At 32.0% G+C, this 21,999-nt stretch overlaps 4 protein-coding genes across 4 annotated transcripts; 1 reads left to right on the plus strand and 3 right to left on the minus strand.

Annotated features, from left to right (window-relative positions):
* Window positions 1-709: 709 nt before the first annotated feature.
* LOC111004470 (sodium/potassium-transporting ATPase subunit beta-1-like) lies at window positions 710-11,550 on the minus strand. Its single transcript, XM_045629862.1, has 7 exons — window positions 11,340-11,550; window positions 3,664-3,792; window positions 3,087-3,200; window positions 2,488-2,588; window positions 1,950-2,048; window positions 1,531-1,684; window positions 710-1,134 (listed from the first exon to the last, which is right to left on the minus strand). The coding sequence occupies exons 1-7, from the start codon at window positions 11,479-11,481 to the stop codon at window positions 977-979; spliced, it is 897 nt and encodes a 298-aa protein (XP_045485818.1). The 5' UTR covers window positions 11,482-11,550; the 3' UTR covers window positions 710-976.
* Window positions 11,551-13,302: 1,752 nt separating this feature from the next.
* LOC110991322 (sodium/potassium-transporting ATPase subunit beta-2) lies at window positions 13,303-17,372 on the minus strand. The gene is made up of 6 exons (XM_022256656.2): window positions 17,119-17,372; window positions 16,246-16,503; window positions 15,610-15,793; window positions 15,334-15,445; window positions 14,700-14,868; window positions 13,303-14,435 (listed from the first exon to the last, which is right to left on the minus strand). Exons 1-6 carry the CDS (start codon window positions 17,249-17,251, stop codon window positions 14,332-14,334), a joined length of 960 nt encoding a protein of 319 aa, XP_022112348.2. The 5' UTR covers window positions 17,252-17,372; the 3' UTR covers window positions 13,303-14,331.
* Window positions 17,373-19,267: 1,895 nt separating this feature from the next.
* LOC110991265 (ER membrane protein complex subunit 5) lies at window positions 19,268-20,041 on the plus strand. The gene is made up of 3 exons (XM_022256574.2): window positions 19,268-19,476; window positions 19,555-19,607; window positions 19,800-20,041. Exons 1-3 carry the CDS (start codon window positions 19,404-19,406, stop codon window positions 20,019-20,021), a joined length of 348 nt encoding a protein of 115 aa, XP_022112266.1. The 5' UTR covers window positions 19,268-19,403; the 3' UTR covers window positions 20,022-20,041.
* An 851-nt stretch (window positions 20,042-20,892) lies between these two features.
* Window positions 20,893-21,831, minus strand: LOC111004491 (probable H/ACA ribonucleoprotein complex subunit 1). Its single transcript, XM_022275537.2, has one exon. It carries the CDS (start codon window positions 21,717-21,719, stop codon window positions 21,066-21,068), a length of 654 nt encoding a protein of 217 aa, XP_022131229.2. The 5' UTR covers window positions 21,720-21,831; the 3' UTR covers window positions 20,893-21,065.
* Window positions 21,832-21,999: the final 168 nt, after the last annotated feature.

Consider the following 21,999-nt stretch of genomic DNA (forward strand, 5'->3'; position numbering starts at 1 on the left):
GCTAACGGGGTCGAAACAGCCTCAGTCACAAAAATATTTTAAACAAATGCAACCGCGGCATACAAACAAATCAAGACAAGGCGCTACGCACCTTACATGGACATTTTTAGAAGTACCCTAGTACAGATATGACGAAAGTACTGACCAAACGGTGGTTCATTTATTTGTTGACTGTCCGACTTTTGTAAAGCCAGATGCGATCACCACGGGATGTGACATCATGTGATTTGCCTAAAATACCGTGCATACAGACATTTATCGAATTTGAAGATTAACTGTGTAATTACCGAAAAATAGTAAAATAATATACACAATATGTCTGTATATTGTAACGTTAATTTACGACTAAGTACGTCCTGATAATTTTCAAATTTAAATATAATTTATTACCTACATTTAAATAACTCTAAAATGCGGGTATATATCCTTAATCTAAATTATTTGAAATGGGAATGATTTATCTATCTTAAGCCTATAGTTAACGGGTGTTAACAGCGTCAATTTTTTTTTATAATTCCATAATTAACAATAGTAAATTGGCAAAGATACGTAAGTACTATACGTATCTTATTAAGTAATAATGTTCAATATAATATATTCTACGTCTAAGTTAAATATAAGTTTCGATTTCAAGTTCACACCTCAAAATAATCTACTTACTATTATTACGGTTTTGCGTGGAATGAGACAATCTCTCATTTAGGTTTGCGATTTCTTTCTATAAAATATATGATCAATCACAGATATATCAAATGAAAACCAGACGCAGAAATGTGTCTGTTGCATGCTCCATTGGAGTGCTTTTAACAAAATATATGAAACAAAGAAAACTAATAAAATGGCTAATAAATTACTATTGAAATTTCGATTTAAATAACTAGTGGTTGTGCGTTGACCGATTATTTATCATACCTCGACAGATAATAATAAATTAATGCCAATTAATATTACGTTAATGAACATTTCTCAAAATATTTTATTTTATTTCAGCGCCATCTGTGTTCGTTGAGTTAAGACTTGTGTTATCTTCGAAGTAAAGTTGGATACGAGTGTAACCAGATGGCTCTTTCAAACTTTTGTTGTAAACAATGTTTTTAGCCCATGTTCTGCATCGAATCGTGATTGGGGTGTTCGCTGAAAGTGTAAATAAGTTTTATGTTTAATTTATACGTATTTCTAACCCAAATAAATTTGTCATATTTTTTTATTTATAACACTGAATTTTAATAATTAATATCGACAATTTATTTTACTAAATGCCTTAATTACTAGGTAACGGTCGTTAAATTTCTATTTATTTTATTAAACTATTGATAAAACAATAGAGGTACATAAATAAACTTTATGATTGATTAAAAAACCACTTAGAGGTTCGTCTGAAGAGTACACGCAATATATATTTAATTACTTGAAAGTAAAGACCTAATAAAAAGAATAAGAAAGTGGTTAAACAAAAGTAGAATAGCGTTCAATTCAATAGCATTCAAATAAATTCAATTTTATAAAGCCTATTCTAAAGAGTTAACTCACCAGGTGGCGTTACTTTAATCGCTAACACGGGGCTTATATACCCAACTTCATTTTGGTACGGGTAGAATCTACCCGGAAGCCCGCGTCCCCAAGGGTATTCGTAACTCGTCGCATTTGACACTTCATCCACACAGGATATCCAGATTTGTTGTTGCTGAAACATAGATATTGGTTCATTTGTCAATAAAACTGTTGGGCAGACTAGACGGTTTGCAAAAGATTGCACACCTATTTGAGTTGAAAAAAAAACATCAAAATTATCATCTTATATTAGTATAACTCTTATAATTATTATATAATTTTAAAACCAAAGCGGTTTTCTAATGTAACATATTGTAATATATATTATTTTGTAAAATAAAGAAAGAAAAGAAAAAAAATTGATTGTATAATCAGTTAAAATTTTAAAATTGTGGTACCTCAATATCTGGTAATGATGAAATGTATTCCGAGAGGTGATGAGGCATGTCTGTAGGTAAACTTTTCGCATCATAGTATTGTGGTTTCCAACCGTAAATCTAAAAAAGGCAGCTTACTGTTACTTTGTCAAATGTAGATGATAAATAAATAAAGTGATTAAATGTACTCGTTTCAAGGGCGAGAGCGGTAGGCGGTGGGGTGTGGTAAGAGGGGAAGCAAAGGTAGTTTCTTAAAATCTAAATATCACTCTTGAGTCTTGACCTTGGTAGTCTTCGTCTCCTTCTGACAAATAAACTTTACGTTTTTACTGAGATGACAGATGACAGCTGACATCAGTTAAAACGACTGAGGTTTTATGAATCTAAAGCCAAAATCTTGCAATAAAATCTTACCCTGCAATCGAATTCCAACTATTTTTTTTAGGTTTTTTAAAATTTTACCGATCAATCTCCTTCGTGCCTTCTCCATCTACACGACACTGGCGAAGTACCTTGTGCCCAGTTGGCACAAATTAAAGCCAAAAAAAAAAAATCTTACCCTATTTAACTTAATGAAAAAGCATGGAGATGTGGGATAGCCGAAACTATCGTCCTCTTTGCACCCCTTCTTTGATAAATACCACTCTTCGGTGCTGTAATCTGAAAGTTAAAAATATAATTTAATTTAAAATAGTAATCTCCGTAAGTTAATCTTGAATTATTCTGCATAGCCCTCCCACAATGGCTGTGTGATATTTGTAAACTTAGTTTTAATTTTTTTTTATGGCTTTCATTTGTGCCAACTGGGTGGAAGGTACTTCGCCAGTGTCGTGTAGATGTTAGTTTTATTTATTAAACTTGTTAAAAGTAACAAAAGACTATTAAAACAAATGAAATAAATTGACGTTTCTTTTCGTGTTTACGTTATTACTGTTATGTGATGGATGAATATACATGGTAAGTTATAGTGACTAATGCAACACCATTTGCCTAGAGATGCATTTTGGCGGGTTTGATATGATTGTTAATTAGAATTTTTGACATAAATAAAATAACAATTGTATGATATTTTAAGGTTCTGATCTTTTAAAAGCAATCTTCTAAAAAACTATGTAATTAAACAATTTTACGCAACATTAAACATAAAATTATACTAACCGCTAAAGAAATCTTTCAGCTCATCGACGTAGCTGTCATAACTGCTTGTGTTAGAATTGTCTAAGAGGAATGAACCATCTACGGACGGCCTGGACGCAACTCCGGGATTCGCTCCTAGAAATGACAATCAAATTTATTTTTGGCTTTACTGTGTTAGTAGGAGTATTGTGCGAATAGACATTTTTTTAATTCTAATGCTAGTACAAAAAAACAATGCACTATTTGTCACGCCGATAAATATTAAATTCTCGTGTCATAAGCTTGACCGACTTTTATTAAATTGTATGTTAATCGGCCTCAGAATATGTCGTTAACATCCCCCAAAATAAAAAGGGTTGCCCTCCCCAAAATTTTATTTTGGCACCATTTTTGTATTACGTACATTTTTATACACATCAGTTTTCACCCTTCTACCACTAACTCCCATTTTTTTAATAGCGATATTATTACTTGAACACTCTTTATATGGCAAAGTAATAATTACCGGAGCACATACATTTACCCTGACTTTATTTTAGTAACGAAGATATAAAATCTATTATAATGTAGTCAAGTGAATAATGCATTAATAATATACCTATTAATGAGCTCTCGAGTGTGTACATAGGTCTTTTCTCATCTATGAGCATAAGCAACACTCCCATACACGCTGCAAACATGGCTGCCAACACTGCGTAGAAGATCAGGTAAAAGACCAACGCGATTCCTGAAAAGTTATATTATAACATGTATACAAAAACTTTTAAGTACTACACCATACACTATTTAAGAGACCTTAGGGGTTTGAATTTCAGCACATACCCAGCTAATTCAATTTGATTCAATATCAGTCAAATATTTTTTACGGCAGTCAGGGATGATAAAACATCCCACAAAACCAAAGAAAAGCTATTGTCCTATCACTGGAATATTATAAAAGCACAGGTCAATTTTAGGCATGTTAAGGGGTTAGAACCCACAACAGTTTTTTTAATAAGTACGGAAGTTATAAATTATAAAATTAATTTATGTAACCATTTAGAGTATTTCTTTAATTTTGGTGCTTATAATAACTAGACATTGACAGTCGAATATTTGGACACCACTATTCTAAAAATATCTTAAAGGTCTATAGGTATGTAGGTATATAGAGAAATTCAAAACAACGTTTGATTTTTGCTTTATTTTCATTTAGTTTTATATAGATTGTAATGTATTATAGTAATTGAAGCTACTTAATAAGGGCATAGACAAATTTATTTTAAATGTACAATCAAATCATAACCATTATAATTATTGAAGATATCGCTCCCTACGAAAAAGCCCCAAAATTTTCATTTAATCAGGTCAATTCTTGAAGCTATTTATTTACAGTGAACTATTGCGTCCGCGAGCTATTTCAGTACGGTTACCGGTACATTCAGACTTGTTACGTCACAACTACTGTCATACGGAACATTACGTTATACACTAAATAATATATCGTTTGTGATATTTCACTGTATTATCTGAAACGGTTAGAAGAAAATTCGCTACGCTGCTAGAGCGAGGAATGTATAGTATAAATGCCTCCATACTTTATTTTTACGCCACAATTTTAAGCAGAAGGCTGCTAAAATGAAAATATTAATATTTTCAATTTCTAGCCGTTCAATCATTTCGATTAACGATGGCAACACCCGGGTGTTGAGAAATTTTTAGGTTCCAATAATCGACGAAATAAATATTGCTTGCTTCCTCCCGACCTTCAGCATAGCACTCGTCAAGTCAATCAATCTTCTACAACATCTTCGGGAACAAGCATGCGATAACACTAGTAATGGTGGATTTTAGTATAAAATATAATGTTTATTTTGTACACGAATCAATTTTAAAATTCGTTTTGATTAATACATTTAAAATACTATGACAAACGTTGATAGCAGAATATTCGTTTAATTTATATATATGTCACATAAAAATATGAAGTTGCATAACATTATTTCTTTGTAGTAATAATATGTTTATTCCTGTGAGAGATATTTTAATTTGGATATAGATTATTGTCGCGTGCAACAAGTTTTTGACAATACATATTTAATAATGTAATTGTGCAACTCAGCGTAATAAAGACCGTGGGACACTTTAGTATAAGTACTAAGAATTTAGATATAATCTAAGTATGTAAGAAACAGAACATGCGCCATGTGATGACACTTTGCAATTAAATTATAAGTTACATTGAAATTAAATAGGTTTATAGAAATTGTTTTTTTTTTGGAAACCTGTAACGGCAACCGACATAATTAATATCTGTTCTTTATTTGTAAACATCCTATAATGTAAATAAAGATATTAAATAAATTATAAAAGTAAGATATCGTTATTGTGACAATGACCTGGCAAAGCAATAACTCGTAAGAATAATATCGATAAAAAAAATATTTTATTAATTGTATAAAATTTTAAAGTGCTCTATAGGTATTGTTTGTCCACTGTACCAAAGTCTGAACTATATGACAAATATATATTTAATGATCTACTAATACTAATACATACGTGTAATATGTATGTCATAGTTTGTATATAGTAATTTAGGCATAGGGCAGACATATGTCGCCGGGAATAGAAACAGGGACTTTTATGCGAGGACTGTGAGTAACTTTGATTAATTATCTTCGGCGTTAATAAGCATCCGTGTCCCACCGCCCAGATATCCTGGGGTGGTCTACTGTCCAGTGTCCTTGTTACTGATTCGAAATTATAGACTTGACACGCTAGAATACTCATGGTATTCTCGCCCCAAAAAGAAACACCTAAATACACTTTACTGCATATCTTTTTGCAAAGTACAAAACAATTTGCCATTCCAAAAAAGTGCTTATTATTTTATTATAAACACTGTTAAAAATAAAATAAAAAGATCGCAAAATTGTCATAGCACATGTTTATAAAAATCATTTTCGCTGGGACTCGAGACTTTTGTATAACCCTACCCTGTCATTCAGGAGACCACAATGTATGTCCTTGAACGTGCAAAGGAGCGGCCAATGGGGACTATTCATATGGTAATTGGATAGTCAATAGTTATTCAACAGTAATGAGGGTCACATATTTCGACCGTTGCTACTTAGATTCTGTGCCCTTACGAAAAATGTGATAACTAAATAGAACAGTATACAATATCAGGCGAGAAAATTACACGAACCTACTTCTTGAATGTGCCAGTTGTGAATAAAAATCCGAAGTAATAATTACCCAAAGTGACTTCAGTAATCAATACCACACGTCACCAATTGGGATATAATGTATGCCAAACAAAATTGTCGATTTGACTTAACTTAACATGGAAATCCAAATGACCCATATAACATCATCTTACCCCTTGTGTATAAGACTAATTTGCATTTATTACATTTAATAGAAGAAATCTGAGTCCAATTTAAATATTATTTAAAGCATATTTTTAGAGATAATAATTTTTGCACATTGCATTACAATACAATAAAACTTTATAACTGATAATGAGGGTGAATAGTCATTAATTTACTGATTAATTAAAGTGGAATTTCATTATTGTGATAGGTCGTAATAAAAATTTGTTTGTATAATTTAATTAATTAAAAATAAGTATACATAAGTTTAAACAAATGTCAATTATAGAGAATTCGTTCAAAAAAAAACAGACAGAGTTGATATTAAGTAAAAACGCTCAAATTTATTAGATTTCATATGAATCTGCTTTAGGTACGATTTAGTACCAACATTGCGCGTTGCAGTCCTAGTAGTACTGATAAGGTTTTCCTAAACAAATTATCCATACAGCCTTCTAAAATATTTTTTCCACGCAATTCAATCAACTTCATAAAGTAATGACAGTTAAAAGCCGACGTTACGAAGGCATTTACGTGATAATAGAACCAAATAAGTCATTATCGGCCTGCACTTAAATCTATTATTTCATTATTCAAGAGGAGGGGTAAACAGTCGCTTGCTGCTGTCGGTATACTTCAATCATATGGTACCTGTATGAATTTCCTTTTTTTTTTTTAAATTTAAACTTAAAATTAGTAATTTGTTAAAGTAGTTTTTTTTTCAACTGTTAAAATATAATTGTAATGAATGTTAACCTTATAATGGACGGTGAAATTGTGACACTTTTGTGTTCCACCGTCGCGGTTTTTTTTTTTTTTTTGGAATCTCGCTGTTGGCCTGAAGGGCCTTTACAGCTCAGCACGGGCTGTTTGGCGAGCTTAGCTCAGCCGGAAAGGGGGGGTTTTGAAGTTTTGGGTTCTGAAGGGCAGGACGGAAGCTCACTGGAGTGAGCGAAGTGCGAAGTAATGGTCCTCGCCTTCCCCGGTGAAGGCGGTTTTTTACCCTAATCTGTCTATTGCTACTGCTATTATTATTGGCCGCGCGGGCGGCTTTTAATTTATCGTTAGCTACTGTGATTGGATCATCCGGATCCGTTAGTACGTGTCGGGGCCTCCTACGAGCCTTTTTAGTCGGGAAGGGGTAGTAATTGATGCTTTTACGCACCAGTGGGTTGGGATGGTGTTTAGCCTTGTCGAAGTGGCGTTTGGACGCCAACTTCATCCATTGGGCTATGGTAGGGAGCTCCAGGTCATAGTGGAGATCGACGTTTCTCACGTAGAAGGGTGCGCCGGTCGCGATTCTCATGAAACGCGACTGTAGCACCTGTAACCGGTGGATGTACGAGGGGGCACAGTGCGCGAAGACTACGCTAGCGTAAGTCATGCACGGTCGGACGCAGGCCTTGTACAAGGTTACCTTGTGTCTAAGGGACATGTGACTCCTTTTATTTAGGAGGTAATGGAGGCGAGAGAGGACAAAAGCGGCCTTCTTGCGAACGGCGGCTACATGCTTACGAAAATACATGCCGCTGTCGAGCGTGACTCCTAGATATTTGACGGACTTTTGCCATGGAATGGCTTGTCCGTACCACCGTCGCGTCGCATACATTTACGTTTTTAAATACAATATACAGGGTAGAGCGTAATAAGATGGTGCGACCAGAGAACATTCTGGTGTTCATAAAAATATGTACAGTAAAAGTGTCTTGGTTTGCGTGGTATTTGACATTTCCGAGAATTCAAAAAAAGGCTCTCTTTGATACACTTTTTTGGTCGAAATTCATTGCCTTAATCTGCTATTAGATAGTATACTTAGATAGATGTGCTAAAGAAGCGTATGCATAGTTGTTATTAAACAAAGATCTAATAAGGCATGTTTCAAAGACGTCGCGCTTAGATAGTATAATTGTTTCTATGTACAATCGTAATCATTTATATGAATAAGTAAGTGTAAATATGTTTCGTTAAGTGCAAAGGCACGATAAGTGTGTTTATATGATATGAATAGCAAATACAAATAAAATAACATTATTCTAAGGTGAGCGAGAAATGATATAACAAATAAACACAGATGTTTAAAGCAAGCATAACTATCACACTAGTTCGTGTAGAGAAAATTTATAATATTTACCTTCGGAACTTGGTTGATTAGTCTTGGATGCGCTTAGCGTGAGGCCTTTAAGTACGTATATTAAAATTATACAATATTTTTTTAAAGTCGCGCTTAGATCAATCCTGTGTGTCCTATTGACATTGATATCTATATTATATTCATCTAAGTAGCTGTTGTTCAGAACCAGACCATTTGAATACATAAATTAAAACATCTGTGTTCCTATAAATAACATCCATATAAATGCGATGCTAAAAAAATATTTGGCCTGCGTTTTGTAGCAGCTAAACGCATATTATCATTTCATGTCACTGAATGAATGTCTCCGGATAGTCTAGAATACATTTTTAGTTCCGAGTACTTCTCTACATTTCATAAGTACATAGAGTGCAGTGTGGCGTGAAGCAAACACGATTTTATTATTTATTAATATGTTACTTAGTTTGGATCTTTTATATATACTATTAATGTAATTTACTGGCAACAAATCAAGTTATATGACATTAGAAGGTTTTTTTTTTCAACGATCATTAGGTTAGTCCAACTCGTGAGAAATTCATGTATCTTCAAATTTTATATATTCATTCATAGTGATTTATATTTACTTTTAATTTTCAAAAACTGATTATCGTAGATTGGAGAGATGGTATTTTTGGTAATAAATTAAAAATAAAACACAGCGTAATAGATACATTAAAAATTACTGAAGCCTCTTTCTGTCAAAATGTGTATTCGCTCATTAGTGTTAAAGAATAAGTGGGTAATCGTATAACCCAACGCTCTTTTATAAAACAATAGACAATATATAGATATTGTCTATAATATTATAGATTATACACAGAATGATATGAATTTCACAGAACAGATTAGTATCACATTACAACTAATATGAGACGATGTTTTGATAAACAATTGTTCAGCTCACGGATTCTATGCATTTGTAATTAGTTTTGTCACGAAGCATTTAAAGCAGGTGTTATAATTAAGAAATCGCATAAATTCCAATAGGTAAGACAATATTATAATATATATAGAGATATGAATTTAGCAATATTGTGATAAATGTAGATGCATTTATCACATTAAAGTTGTTACGGGTGAGCTTGCCAACGTAACTAAGATAGTTCCAATAGATTTTATCATTTATACTCTATGAGTATATACGTTATAATATAAAATCAAAAATACATCATATGTATATTAACTTAAGAAATAGGCACTATATTACAAATAGATTATTTATTATTCAATAATGTTTCGCTAGACTATCTTCGTTTAACAAGAACTATCATATTATAAACTATGTATTTATAATGTTCTGGCATGAGCTTGTTAATCTAGAGAAATACTGGATCGAATTGAAAATTTTTTTAGTGTACATTTATTTCAGAAAACTGTAGGATGTATAACATTTGACCAAAATCAAATTAACAACCGCGGGACACAGTATTACCCTTAAAAGTATAATATATAATATACTGTGTGTGTCAGAATGTTGCCTGTCTCTGCGTGAACATATATGGTAAAGAAAGCAGCATACGAATATCTAAAGAACTACATCGAAGTTGCAGTTGAAGAGCAGTGTTGGCCTAGTGGCGTGCGACTCACAAACCTGAGGTCGTAGGTTCGATCCCCGGCTGTGCACCAATGGACTTTTTTCTATGTGCGCATTTGCTAGAACCGTGAAGAAAAACATCGTCAGGAAACCGACATGTCTTAGACCCAAAAAGTCGGCGACGTGTGTCAGGCACTGGAGGCTGATCACCTACTTGCCTATTAGATTTAAAAATGATCATGAAACAGATTCAGAATCTGAGTCCAAGACCTAAAGGGTTTGTAGCGCCATTGATATTTATTTTATTTTACATCAAAGTTGCATACAAAAACGTCGGAATCGGTTATTTGAAGATAAACAGAATATAGAGTATAGCAGATACTACATGGTCCATGATAAATAAAACCCCGTTCCATTTACCTTTGCATTTAATTGTAATTTTAATTAATGACCTTTTGAACGTGTCACATTTAATACCGCGTTACGATAATAATTTAAATTTTAACCCAGATAGCTATTAAATAATGTGTTGAGACATAATGTAATCTGCAGATAGATTGTTTGTATTAAATATTTACAAGAAAATATAATGATATGTATACGAAATGAGATTTAAAAAAAATATTAAATTTTTGTTTTATACAACAGTTCAAAAAATAAGATTCTTTGAGTATGGCACAGTAATGTATTTATATTTTATAGGACATTATATATGTATATGAATTACATTTATTGTGTATCATAGTAAGATTTTAATGTTTAATTTTATGTGAATATTAATCAGTTATCAGGTGTATACATTACTGCATGCTGATATGTATAAAATATAAATGCGTTTATTCATTAATATTAGACATCTACAATTATAAGGCCTAAAAAATAACATTTACCTATACTTAAATATATATATACATAGGTATATGTATTAATTTATGTTTTAACTGTATTAATCATATGTTTACCCTTATACACTTAAACTGCTAAGTCTTAATATATTTTGTAATGCTTTCTATCATTTTAAAATATATTATTGAGTAATAACGAGAATTTAAATCAGAAATAACTTATTATAATTATGTATTGAATTAAAAAACGTAGCCTTGAAATCCGAAAATCATAACTTTTTATTATATATTCCTTACATTCACCCTGAATGAATAACGCCATAGATGAATTATGTCCCCAAATGTGGGTAGCAGACAAGCAACTGTCAATCAAAACATTTGAACAGGTTTTAATATAAAAAAGCTCACCCCAGCGTTTCGGCGTCCGGCCCAAAAAGCTTTTGTCTTCTGGATTGTAAATTGCCTTACAAACCCTCTCCCACAGGGGTCCTGAAGTGGGAGGAGTTCGAGCCCAATCCGACGCATCAACACCATTAGATTTACCCGCCATTTCTTTAAACTTTAAACACGTCTGTTAATCTCGGAGGTACAACTGAGACTGCGCGCGCGCACGTCACACGTGTTTAGAATTTCATGACATATGGGAGCGATTGATGTACAGAGCGCATTTCTTCTGCCCACATTTCATCTGGTTTATAAATAAGCTTAGCTTCGATGGAGGGATATTATACCTGAAATTTACGAATCACTATTTAAATGAGTGTCCAATAGTTTCTAGTTGAGTATTAATGATGATTATAATTTACGCTGTAGATTTGTTTTCTACAAGACATCTTTTTTCTTTAGAATTTCTCAAGCAACGAAATCTGAACGATGATTCCAAAAATCGAATTCAGAACGCGCTGTGAATTAGTTACTAAGCCACTGAGACGCTAATCTAAGCATTATATTATATGCTTTGGTTCAATTAGCTACTTACCTAAATGTGGTGCTTATCTGCAGTCTTTTAATCAATTCCATCGATCCTGCTGCAATTGTAATGCAAAACAGCTATAGCAATAAGAAATATACCCTTTTGCTAATAACTTAATATAAATGACAACGAGAAGTTACTTATTATCTAGTAGGCTAAGCTACACCATAACTAATGATGCGTGTCCATTTCATAAGGAGTTTAACAAGTACTAAAAGCCATTTCCGATTTATGGAAATTAGAATATTGTATTCATATAAGATTGATGTATAAAACAATACTTATATAATATTAAAAACACCACGAGAATTCAAATAGTGGAAACAACTGCTTCTAGTTGTCAGATAAGTTAGGTATGCAGGTACAAAACCTACTCCTATGATATGACGGTCTTTACAAACACAGTGTCATGTGTGTGCGTTATTATATAATGTTTATAAGCCTTCAATATCTAGTCAAGATTACCTTTAAATGGGCAGGTGGTGAATACATTTTGGGTCATTCTATAAGTATTCAAATTTTAAATATAAAAAGTAGTTTTTGAAACAGTTGAATAATAAAGATTTTAAGTAAGAATACTAGAATACTAAATTTCACCAACATCACCTAAATGGCTGGAAATCTTGCACAGTCCGTTTCACAAGCCATTTTCTTTTGCGAACTAGCTAACTGTGAAATCGACTACCGGCAGGGTCTTCCCTGAGAGATACGACTTCCAACAATTCAAAATTGGAGCGTACTCCTCCCTTAAAGGCCGGCAACACAACCACTAAAAATGCGATGACTGCCTTTTTGGGCGTCCCGCAGGCTCGTTTGCCCCCCATTATATAAAAAAAACCAATCTAGTTTTTTACACTATATGATTTATTCATAAACACGAAAAAAATCACTACAACAGACTGTAATAAAAAATGAAACGAAGTATTTTTTAAAATTTTAATATAAAAATATAGATACACACAATTGGACGGTTTAATTACTTTCTAAGTACGAGCTAAACACAAATATAACGAGATAAATGTAATAAAACACTGTAAAATAAAAATAGATGCATGCGCTGGCAATGTAATGTTTGTATAATGACATTAGCTAACAAAAACACATGTTTAAATCAAAGCTGTCAAACATATTATAAAAAACCTTAATTATTTAAAAGATACGGAAAATAAAAAGTACCTGCACCCGAGTTAACATTTAACACGGGACATAAAATATGTATTAAAAAATTGAATTACCTAAGTAAACAGTATATTTTGTATGCAAAAAAATAATAAATGCTATATTAGGATAAAAAGTATTGTTAATATAAAACTAAGGTGGGTTCTTAATTTGTAGAAACCGGGCTCGTTCAAATGAACTCCTTAATGAATGTTAACGCGAACTCTTTCTATTTCAACGTTTTTGAGTAAACACAGTAAACACTTTTCCAACAAACAAGTGTTTACTGCTGATGAAACGCACCCGAAGCGTTACGCAAATAATTCAATAAATTCGCGTTTACATTTTAAATTGTATTTAAATACTTACGTAAACTAAGTCTTTTAGTTAATTGTAATAATATATTTAAACCTTTCCATTAAACACAATTTTTTTTACAACTTCTATAAACCCACAAATATATCGATTACATATAGTGTCATTTATTAAACAGTCCCAAAAAAATTACATACATTAAATATTTAAGGAATGGTAAATATAGGCACAAATGTATGGACGGATTACTAGCTTAATTGAGAAACATTAATTAACTTTTAATTAAGTCTTATTGTCACTATTGTGCACTAGTGTTAAATTGATTTTACCACCAGATCACGACACGTACAAAATTCTTAAAGTAATATAACAATAATTAATAATAGTAATATATTTTTAAAACTTTCAATTGAAATTGAGATTCAAATTGTAAAAACCAGATCCATAAACAATTATAATTTGCAAATTTAAAAGTAAACATATTATATGTGCAATATTCAAACATTTAACATGCCAAGATTAATCTGGATAAGATCTGCGACTCAAGATATATATTTATTGAGATTGGCCCACATAAACAAGTATATAGAACTAGCACACACAATACATTTTTTAATTGGTCATGTAAATAAATTTTATGTGGTTTGGGTTTTATATAAAAACAATATAAAAATCTCATAATACAGAAATTACATTATATAAAGTCAGATCCCATAAGAAATTAACTTTGAACCTAACCCAACCAAAGTAAAAAAAGGGAAATTTACTTTTATTTATGCCTTATTATTCTTGTTCATGAGATACTGTTTAAAAAAAAACATTGGGTCAGACAAAATCATTGTAAAAATCTAATGTCAATAAATATTTGTATCAAAGGTTTGTTTGTGTTTGTGTCATGATGGCAATTTCATAAGTAATTATATTTTAATTTGATTGTGTTACAAAAATATCAGTCTATTCAATCATAAGCTCAAAATGTACCACACCCAACTTTTCTCTCCTGTCATATTTGATATTCTGTGCCCAAGCGCGGCACTCAATGTTGATCACTATACCAGCTGAAATAAAATATCTTCTATTTTAATTGAAACTGGCATAAAGTTATAACTGTTGCCATAAAAAAAAGTATCTTCTATGTATTTGGAGAAATCATCAAAGCTGTTATTTATTCAAATTAATTGTATACAAACAAAGTTCAACCAAACACAGAAATTATATGGAATATCTGATAAGTAGATATAACTAATATTCCAAAAAATCAAAAATTACACTCGTTATACTTTTGGTTCACTATTTAATTAATTTGTAATAGTTTAACTTACCTTTGGGATTCTGCAAATGTACAGCAACCAATGGACTCAGATAACCTTCAGCATTGTTGTATGGATAGAAATATCCCGGAAAGCCTGGATATGGAAGGTAAGTGATTGGTCCTATGTTTTCCTTATCTGTTGGTGTTTCTCCTTCACAAGACACCCAAATCATATTTGCCTGCAAAAATGCAGCCATTAAAACATTACGAGAATATTGTTAATATCACAGAGCCATTGTGACTTGATTAAAGTGGCTTATTATGCTATTGGTAAAGGCAGTTTGTTTATTTGTTAAGTGTATAGCTTATAAAAGAAGATAAAGGTATTTTAGAAGATTATTAAGTAAGATAAAAGTATTATTGTTTTTAATTGAAAGGTACAAAATGTAACCTACTTGCAAATGTAGAAATAATTATTTGAAACAGTATATATAATTTTTTTTTTTAACATAATATTAAACCAAATATTTATTTATTTCTAACATTAAAAATTATATCTATGATTTATTGAAGAAATAATTTAATTACAATAAATTTCTTTTTGTACATTTAAATAAAATGTACTTATCAGTGTCAATCCATTGGGATATCTCTGTACTGATAAAAATCAATTTTATAACATTTTCTACATTTTTTATACATACATGGTCCCTATTATTGACAGTGATATTCCTTATGTTATCTTTGAGTTCATTAGGCATCTCCACAGGCAAATTGTTAGTGTCATTGTAGAACTCAGGTCTCCACCCATATATTCTGAAATTAAAATATTGTTACAATATTTTCTTCTTAATAACTAAACAATATTATTTAATGGTTTAACAAATATATTAAGTCAAAATCGACCAAAGCATACAGTATTTGATTGATTTATTTTTAACTGTATCTACAGAACATCTTAATAGAGTCATAGTTCATACCGGTTCAGTTTTAAGAAGATACATGGAGATGACTTATGAAATGAAAAATGATTTTCTTCTGTACATGGTTCAAAACCCCTGGTAATATCAACATCACACACTTTCCCTGGTGGTGGAGAGTTTTTAAAGTTACAGTTGAATATATTCTGACCAGCGCCTACTGTTTGACCCTTCTTTTTATACACTGAAAAATTAATTTGTTAACATATTAAATCAGTCCACACTTGCCTTACTATAAATTACTCTATTACTCAGCAAATAAATACAGTAATATATTTTGAGTATAATTTCTTAGTATTTTTTCTGTGTGCAATTGCTCCTACAGTACCCAAAGAAAAAAAGTATGTCTTGAGGCCTGAAAATTTATCTGGGTCAGGCACTCACTACCAAAATGTGTGGCCAATATAAATTTAGGGTTGCAGAGCCACAAAATTATTATTATTATTACTAGTAGTGGTACTACAAACTTAACATTCTTGTGAAACAAATTTTAGAGCAATAATATTCGTACATAACATATAGATAGCAACTTTAGTGTAGCAGTACAATTTTCAATTTTCAAGTACTAGGTTCATGGTATTAATATATATAATAGACAATCATTGTTTTTTTTATACAAGTAAGGCTTGCTCCTACCTGATAAAAATTCAATCAGCTCATCTTCCCAGTATTTGTAACTTTCATACCCAGTACCTTTGTACCAAATAAGTGTACTTCTTACATCATCTGGCAATGGACGGAAACCCAACCCAGGACTACTTCCAATTAAACTACCTTCTTGTTGTAGTCGGGGTACTCTAGGATTAATAAATTGTTGCAAGAATGTTGCCATACATACTGAGAATAATGCAACTAATGCAGAAAGAAAGATTAAATAGAACAAGAAAAGTTTTCCTGAAATATTAAAGGAGAATTAATACAAGATATTTAGAGTTTATACTTTTTTCCATGTATGGAACAATTTTAACTGTAGTTAAGTTAAGAGCTTGTTTTTAATATAACAATTTTTAAATAATTTCTCTTCGCAAGTTAAGGATCAGGAACAATGGAGGGAAATGGGGGAGGCCTTTGCCCATGGGCAAACATAATCAGTTATTGTAGATTACCAAAAACAATAGCTATAATGTATATATTTTATATTCTTATATAAGGCTATAAAGAAATAAATAATTAATGTAATTTGTATGGCTTCATGTACATGTCCCCTAGCGATAGTTAACTACATTTGTATTCAAAAATGTATACAATAGAATAATAAAATACTCGTGAGTTAGGGTAATTTTTAGTTATTGCATACAAAAAGATAGATACTTTTATGAATTATTGTTAGTATATATTTTTATAATTTGTAGTGTTAAAATTAAATATAGCTTTGAAATTCAAAAATGACGCGCGCCACGCCCAACGATAAACATTTATCATACAAATTTTCAGTATGTATTCAACTTAACGACGATAAGTATAATAATTAAGATCTATTAATTCATCGTGGTTTTTTAACGAACCTACCCCATCTTTCAGGCGTTCGTCCGAAAATTTCCCTTGTATCTTCATTGTACATGAAGTCAGAAAACTTTTGTTTTCCTGGTTTTCTTGGCTTTGTTTCTATTTCAAATTCTTCAAGTTTCGGATTACGAATCATATTAATTTAGTATTCTGATATTTTTTTAATAAATAATATAATATATTACAAACAAAAGAAACGTTTTTTATATTGAAACCGCCGCAACACCATTACATTACGGTACTTGATCTGTGTCTTTGACCACAGGTTAATTTATATAGACATCAAAGAATCATAGATGTCAGGTTATACCGACACACACACACACACACACACACAGTTCAATTTAAAAAAAACTTCTTATTCAAACACAGATCTTCGTTGTAGACTGTACACGTACCTTTACTATAGACTGTCAAGTATAAGTTGGCGTTCCAGTGGCGGCGCCTCCTACAACCCTCTGTGTTGCCACTTTTTTTGTTTAGTTTGGATTGATGGATATTCTTAGATATTACATTAAAGGTAAATAAAAAACTCAATAACAAAAAAATATTTTTTAAAGTAATTATGGTCTGTTAGAGGCATTATTCCTTCCATGAATTCTTCAGAGTCATCTGTGTCAGAAGAATCTGAGTCGCTGCTATTCAAATCAATTAAAAATGGTTCCATTACTGTTTCAAGGCGGTTGTCTGTCATACGATAATTATTTTCAACATTTATAACGTGATTACAGTGTTTCTGCCATTCTTCAGCAGTTATTTTGGAAAATGCACTATGGATTCTCTGTTCCATGTTTTCAGAGAGGCCAGTAACATTTGTGTCTGCAAATATTCTTTTGAACGAACTCCAAATGAATTCTATTGCATTAAAGTCACAATGATAAGGTGGAAGTCTTACAGCCTTATGACCATGTTTCTTTAATATTTCATCAATTAAGTAGACATTCTCCTCCTCCATTCTGGAAGGTCCTTGAGCTGCTTGATTAGGGACTTCAGTTCTCGCTGTAAAATTACTTTCCATGATTTTTCCCTCTGAAACTATACGGTTCACGGTTCTTTCAGAAACACCTTAAATAAAACAAAAAATATTTTAAGTTATCCATCAATCACATTTACTTTCAAAAGCAATTATTATTTTTCCCTAAATTTGGGGATATAAATATCACTTTTAACTGGCAATACTTTACCTGTCAAAGCCGCTGTTCGAGCATTCACTTGTTGAAATGGAATAATCGGCCCATTGTTACGTTTCTCCTCTTCACAAAAACGTTTTACAGCTAGAATAATTTCTCTAGCTGCACTCCGCACTACTTTTGGCATGTTTCGTAATGATTTTTACACTTTAAAACACAAATTATTAGCACCGACACACGTGAGGCTACCAAGCTGTTAGAACTGTCAACACAACTGTCAAAATTAGTACCTTTTTCTGCCACACGCCAACTTACACATGACAACCTATAAATGCAATGTAAAAACTTAATATCCTATGCATTAATTAGCAATTTTAAGAATTTTAGTAATATTGACTATAAGTATATTCTTATAAAAATAAGTACAAAAAAATAAATTTCCTGATATATTTACTTAAGTTTCCAGATTTTAAAACTTGAGGGCTTATGATCAAGTTATCTTCAAATTTCAAAATGAGGTTGCTTCTCTTTTACTGCTATTTGTATTAAAACAGAAGCAAGGTAAATATGGTCGAAAGACTGCGCCATGAGCGAAAATAAAAAAATAGTGTTTGTAGTTGACATTTTAAACAGTGTTGCCGGATTTCTCCAGAATTTCTCAACCGAGTTAGAGGCAGAATAGGGGGAAAATTACAAAAACACGCCAAGTACAGTTTTTGTTGCTATATATTACGTTCCTGATGTTGGAACAATAATTCGATCTTCGTGGAGTATAATTGAAGTACGACCAGATCGTAAGAATAGGATCCGTGTGTCTGCTGACAAAGAACTACGTGATTTTAATTAAATACAAATCCTACAATTACATTAAAATTCAGTAAGTTTCTTTGTATTTGAAGGTTTTTGTTCATGCTTTTTTACTAAAAAATGGGAGTAGGGGAGAAATTTAATTAGTCTAGCAACTAGCAAGTAGCAGTATATCGCCAAGACCATCTGGCAAGTGGCAACACTTACACTGATTTTAAACTATAATAGTCTAAACTCTTAAGTCATACATAAGCCCTTCCCTATTTTCTACAATCTTATAAAATACCAACTTAAATAAATTGAGACATTGACAAAACATACTTGAAAATCTTTAAGAAAAAAAATCCAATAATGTCTTTCCCAAGAGTATTATTAACAGTTGGTTTCATTTCCTTATTTCATTCTGCATTTTCTGCAGCTCAGCGTAAGTTAATAATGTTCGGTAGACTTATGAAAGCTTTAATCACATTAATAATTTAAATGAATTGTTATACTCTTTTAGATCGTTCATATCTTCGGATTACATCGCAGGAGTTCACAACGTTACCTTTAGATGTGAGTGATTGTTATTATTGATTAATTACTCCACTGTGGAAAGGATTCAAACTAATTTCAGAGCCTTGATATTTTATTTAATTTCACTTGATTATTAATATTGAATTCCATCATATTCAACTTTTGTCATGACTTGCTATAAAAAAAGATACATAATATTATTAATAATAATAGAGTATATTTTTCTTTCAGATAGTCATACAAGCAGTTGGGAGCTTATTTGCAGTAATGTGGGGTGTTATGTGTATAGCTGGAAACTTAAGGGAAATACAGGCAGCTGCTGAATTAAACAACTCAACTTGGGAAACCCAAATGAATCTACCTTCATTCTACATATTTAATCATAGACAGAAGGCATTGAGCTCAGAATATGTTCAAATTTCAGGGAAAGGAGACTTGGAGAATCCTGAATAAATATAGTTTTTCATTGAGTAGTACTAGTAATTTATTTTTATCATATGGTTTAATAATTAATGACATGAAGAAATGTTAGAAAGATGCTTATGGTTAATCTTTTTAATAATAATATATAAGAACTATGGTACAGTTGTATGTAATTAAAATAACCACAAAAGAAATTAATTGAATTATTAGTGTTGGTATAAGTACTCCTACTTTAATCATCTTATGACTTAAGCAATGCTATTTTCAAACATACTACATATATTATGTGGACAAAGTTATTAATTAAAACTGAGTTTAAATATACAGTATATTTAAACTCAGTTTTCATTTATTTTTATTACAAGGGTGAAGTAGTTAGTTCTTTCCCTATAATAGAATGTAATCCTCATACATTCTATTATAGGGAAAGAACTATAACTGTACACCGTATATTATCAATTACTCTAAAATATAAGAATAATGTTTGTATTCAAAAATTATAGTATTAGTGTGTATATTGAGAAAGGCTTTATAAATAGGAGCGGGATATAAAAATTAAAAAAAGAAATTCCTTGTAATAGTCTTGGTATTTGTTGAAATAAATGATGTATAATTGATTTATTAATACTTACCAATGTTTTAAAATATTAATATTTTCAATCAAGGCTGTTTTAGGATACAATTTGAATCCTTATCCAAAACAAGTCTATCAATGATAACTATTTAATAAAATTTACCTTATTATATCATTTGATTTTTATGTTGATAAAAATTATCTCTACCAAAATAATGGTTATTACAAATATACAAACAAACATCATTGCGCTATGATGTGTACTGGTCCTTATGCTGGTAAAATAAAGACATTTGAGGAAAAGCTAGTGGAAATAGAAAAAAAGGCAAACTTAAAACTATTTATTTATCCATAATATAAACAACTTTTTATATTTTAACCTTTGCAACTTTAAAGGAAACTTTTAAGTGGTTGCTTAACACACACACAGTCTTTACGGTGATTCTGCAAAGGCTATCCACATACACTCAATCTTGATTGTTAAAAAATAAGTTTTATCACTATCTTCCCCCGCGACCTCCTCTGAAACCGCCGCCACGCCCCCCTCTGCCTCCGAATCCTCCGCCACCGCCGAATCCACCACCACCCCGACCTCCGAAGCCTCCACCTCCTCGGTTAAAACCTCCACCTCGATTGCCACCTCCTCCTCTGCCGAAGCCGCCACCGCGACCTCCACGCCCAAAGTTCCCGCCACTTCCGCGTCCGCCTCTTCCACCGCGGCCGCCACCACCTCGCTTGGCTCCAGGCGGTTGCGGAAGGAACCTTTTAAGTGGTAACAATTTTGCTGGATCAATAAAGAATTGTTGACCTTCCTTAAAGCTCTTCGCCTTTATATTTTCACCGAGTTTCACGGACACGTAATAGTCGCGTAGATTACCGAAGATTTCGTCGATTTTGCCGACCTGTTCCTTGTTCTCTAAGAATATTGGTGCATTAAAGTAGGGAACGTCTTCTATGTCAACTTTACATACAAGGTCATCTTGCACAGTCCAGCCGTAGTGGCCCAGAGGGATCACACTTTCAGGAGGACCAGCGTCTTGATATCTATTTCCGCCGCCGCCGCCTCCACCTCTTCCGCGGAAACCACCGCGACCGCCTCCACCACGACCACCGAAACCTCTTCCTCCTCCACCTCCTCTACCACGAAAAGACATGTTATAATAAAATTTAAGGTTACGTTAGTAAAATAACCTCTACTCGTGTTGTTTTCAAAACTAAGCAGAAGCACAGTACACGCGGTTGGCACACAGCTTTGTTTTGACATCAGATCATAGAGTATAAATATAAGCATTAACTTTATTACTAACTACAGAGTATCGTAACGTAAATAGCATTAGCATTATGACTTATATATATAGATACCTCATCATTAATTCCAGGCTTCTAATCGAGATAAAAAGTTATTTTACATACTGCCACTCCCGAATGTGACAT

The sequence above is a fragment of the Pieris rapae genome, chromosome 10 (assembly GCF_905147795.1).
Source record: "Pieris rapae chromosome 10, ilPieRapa1.1, whole genome shotgun sequence".
Lineage (NCBI taxonomy): Eukaryota > Metazoa > Arthropoda > Insecta > Lepidoptera > Pieridae > Pieris > Pieris rapae.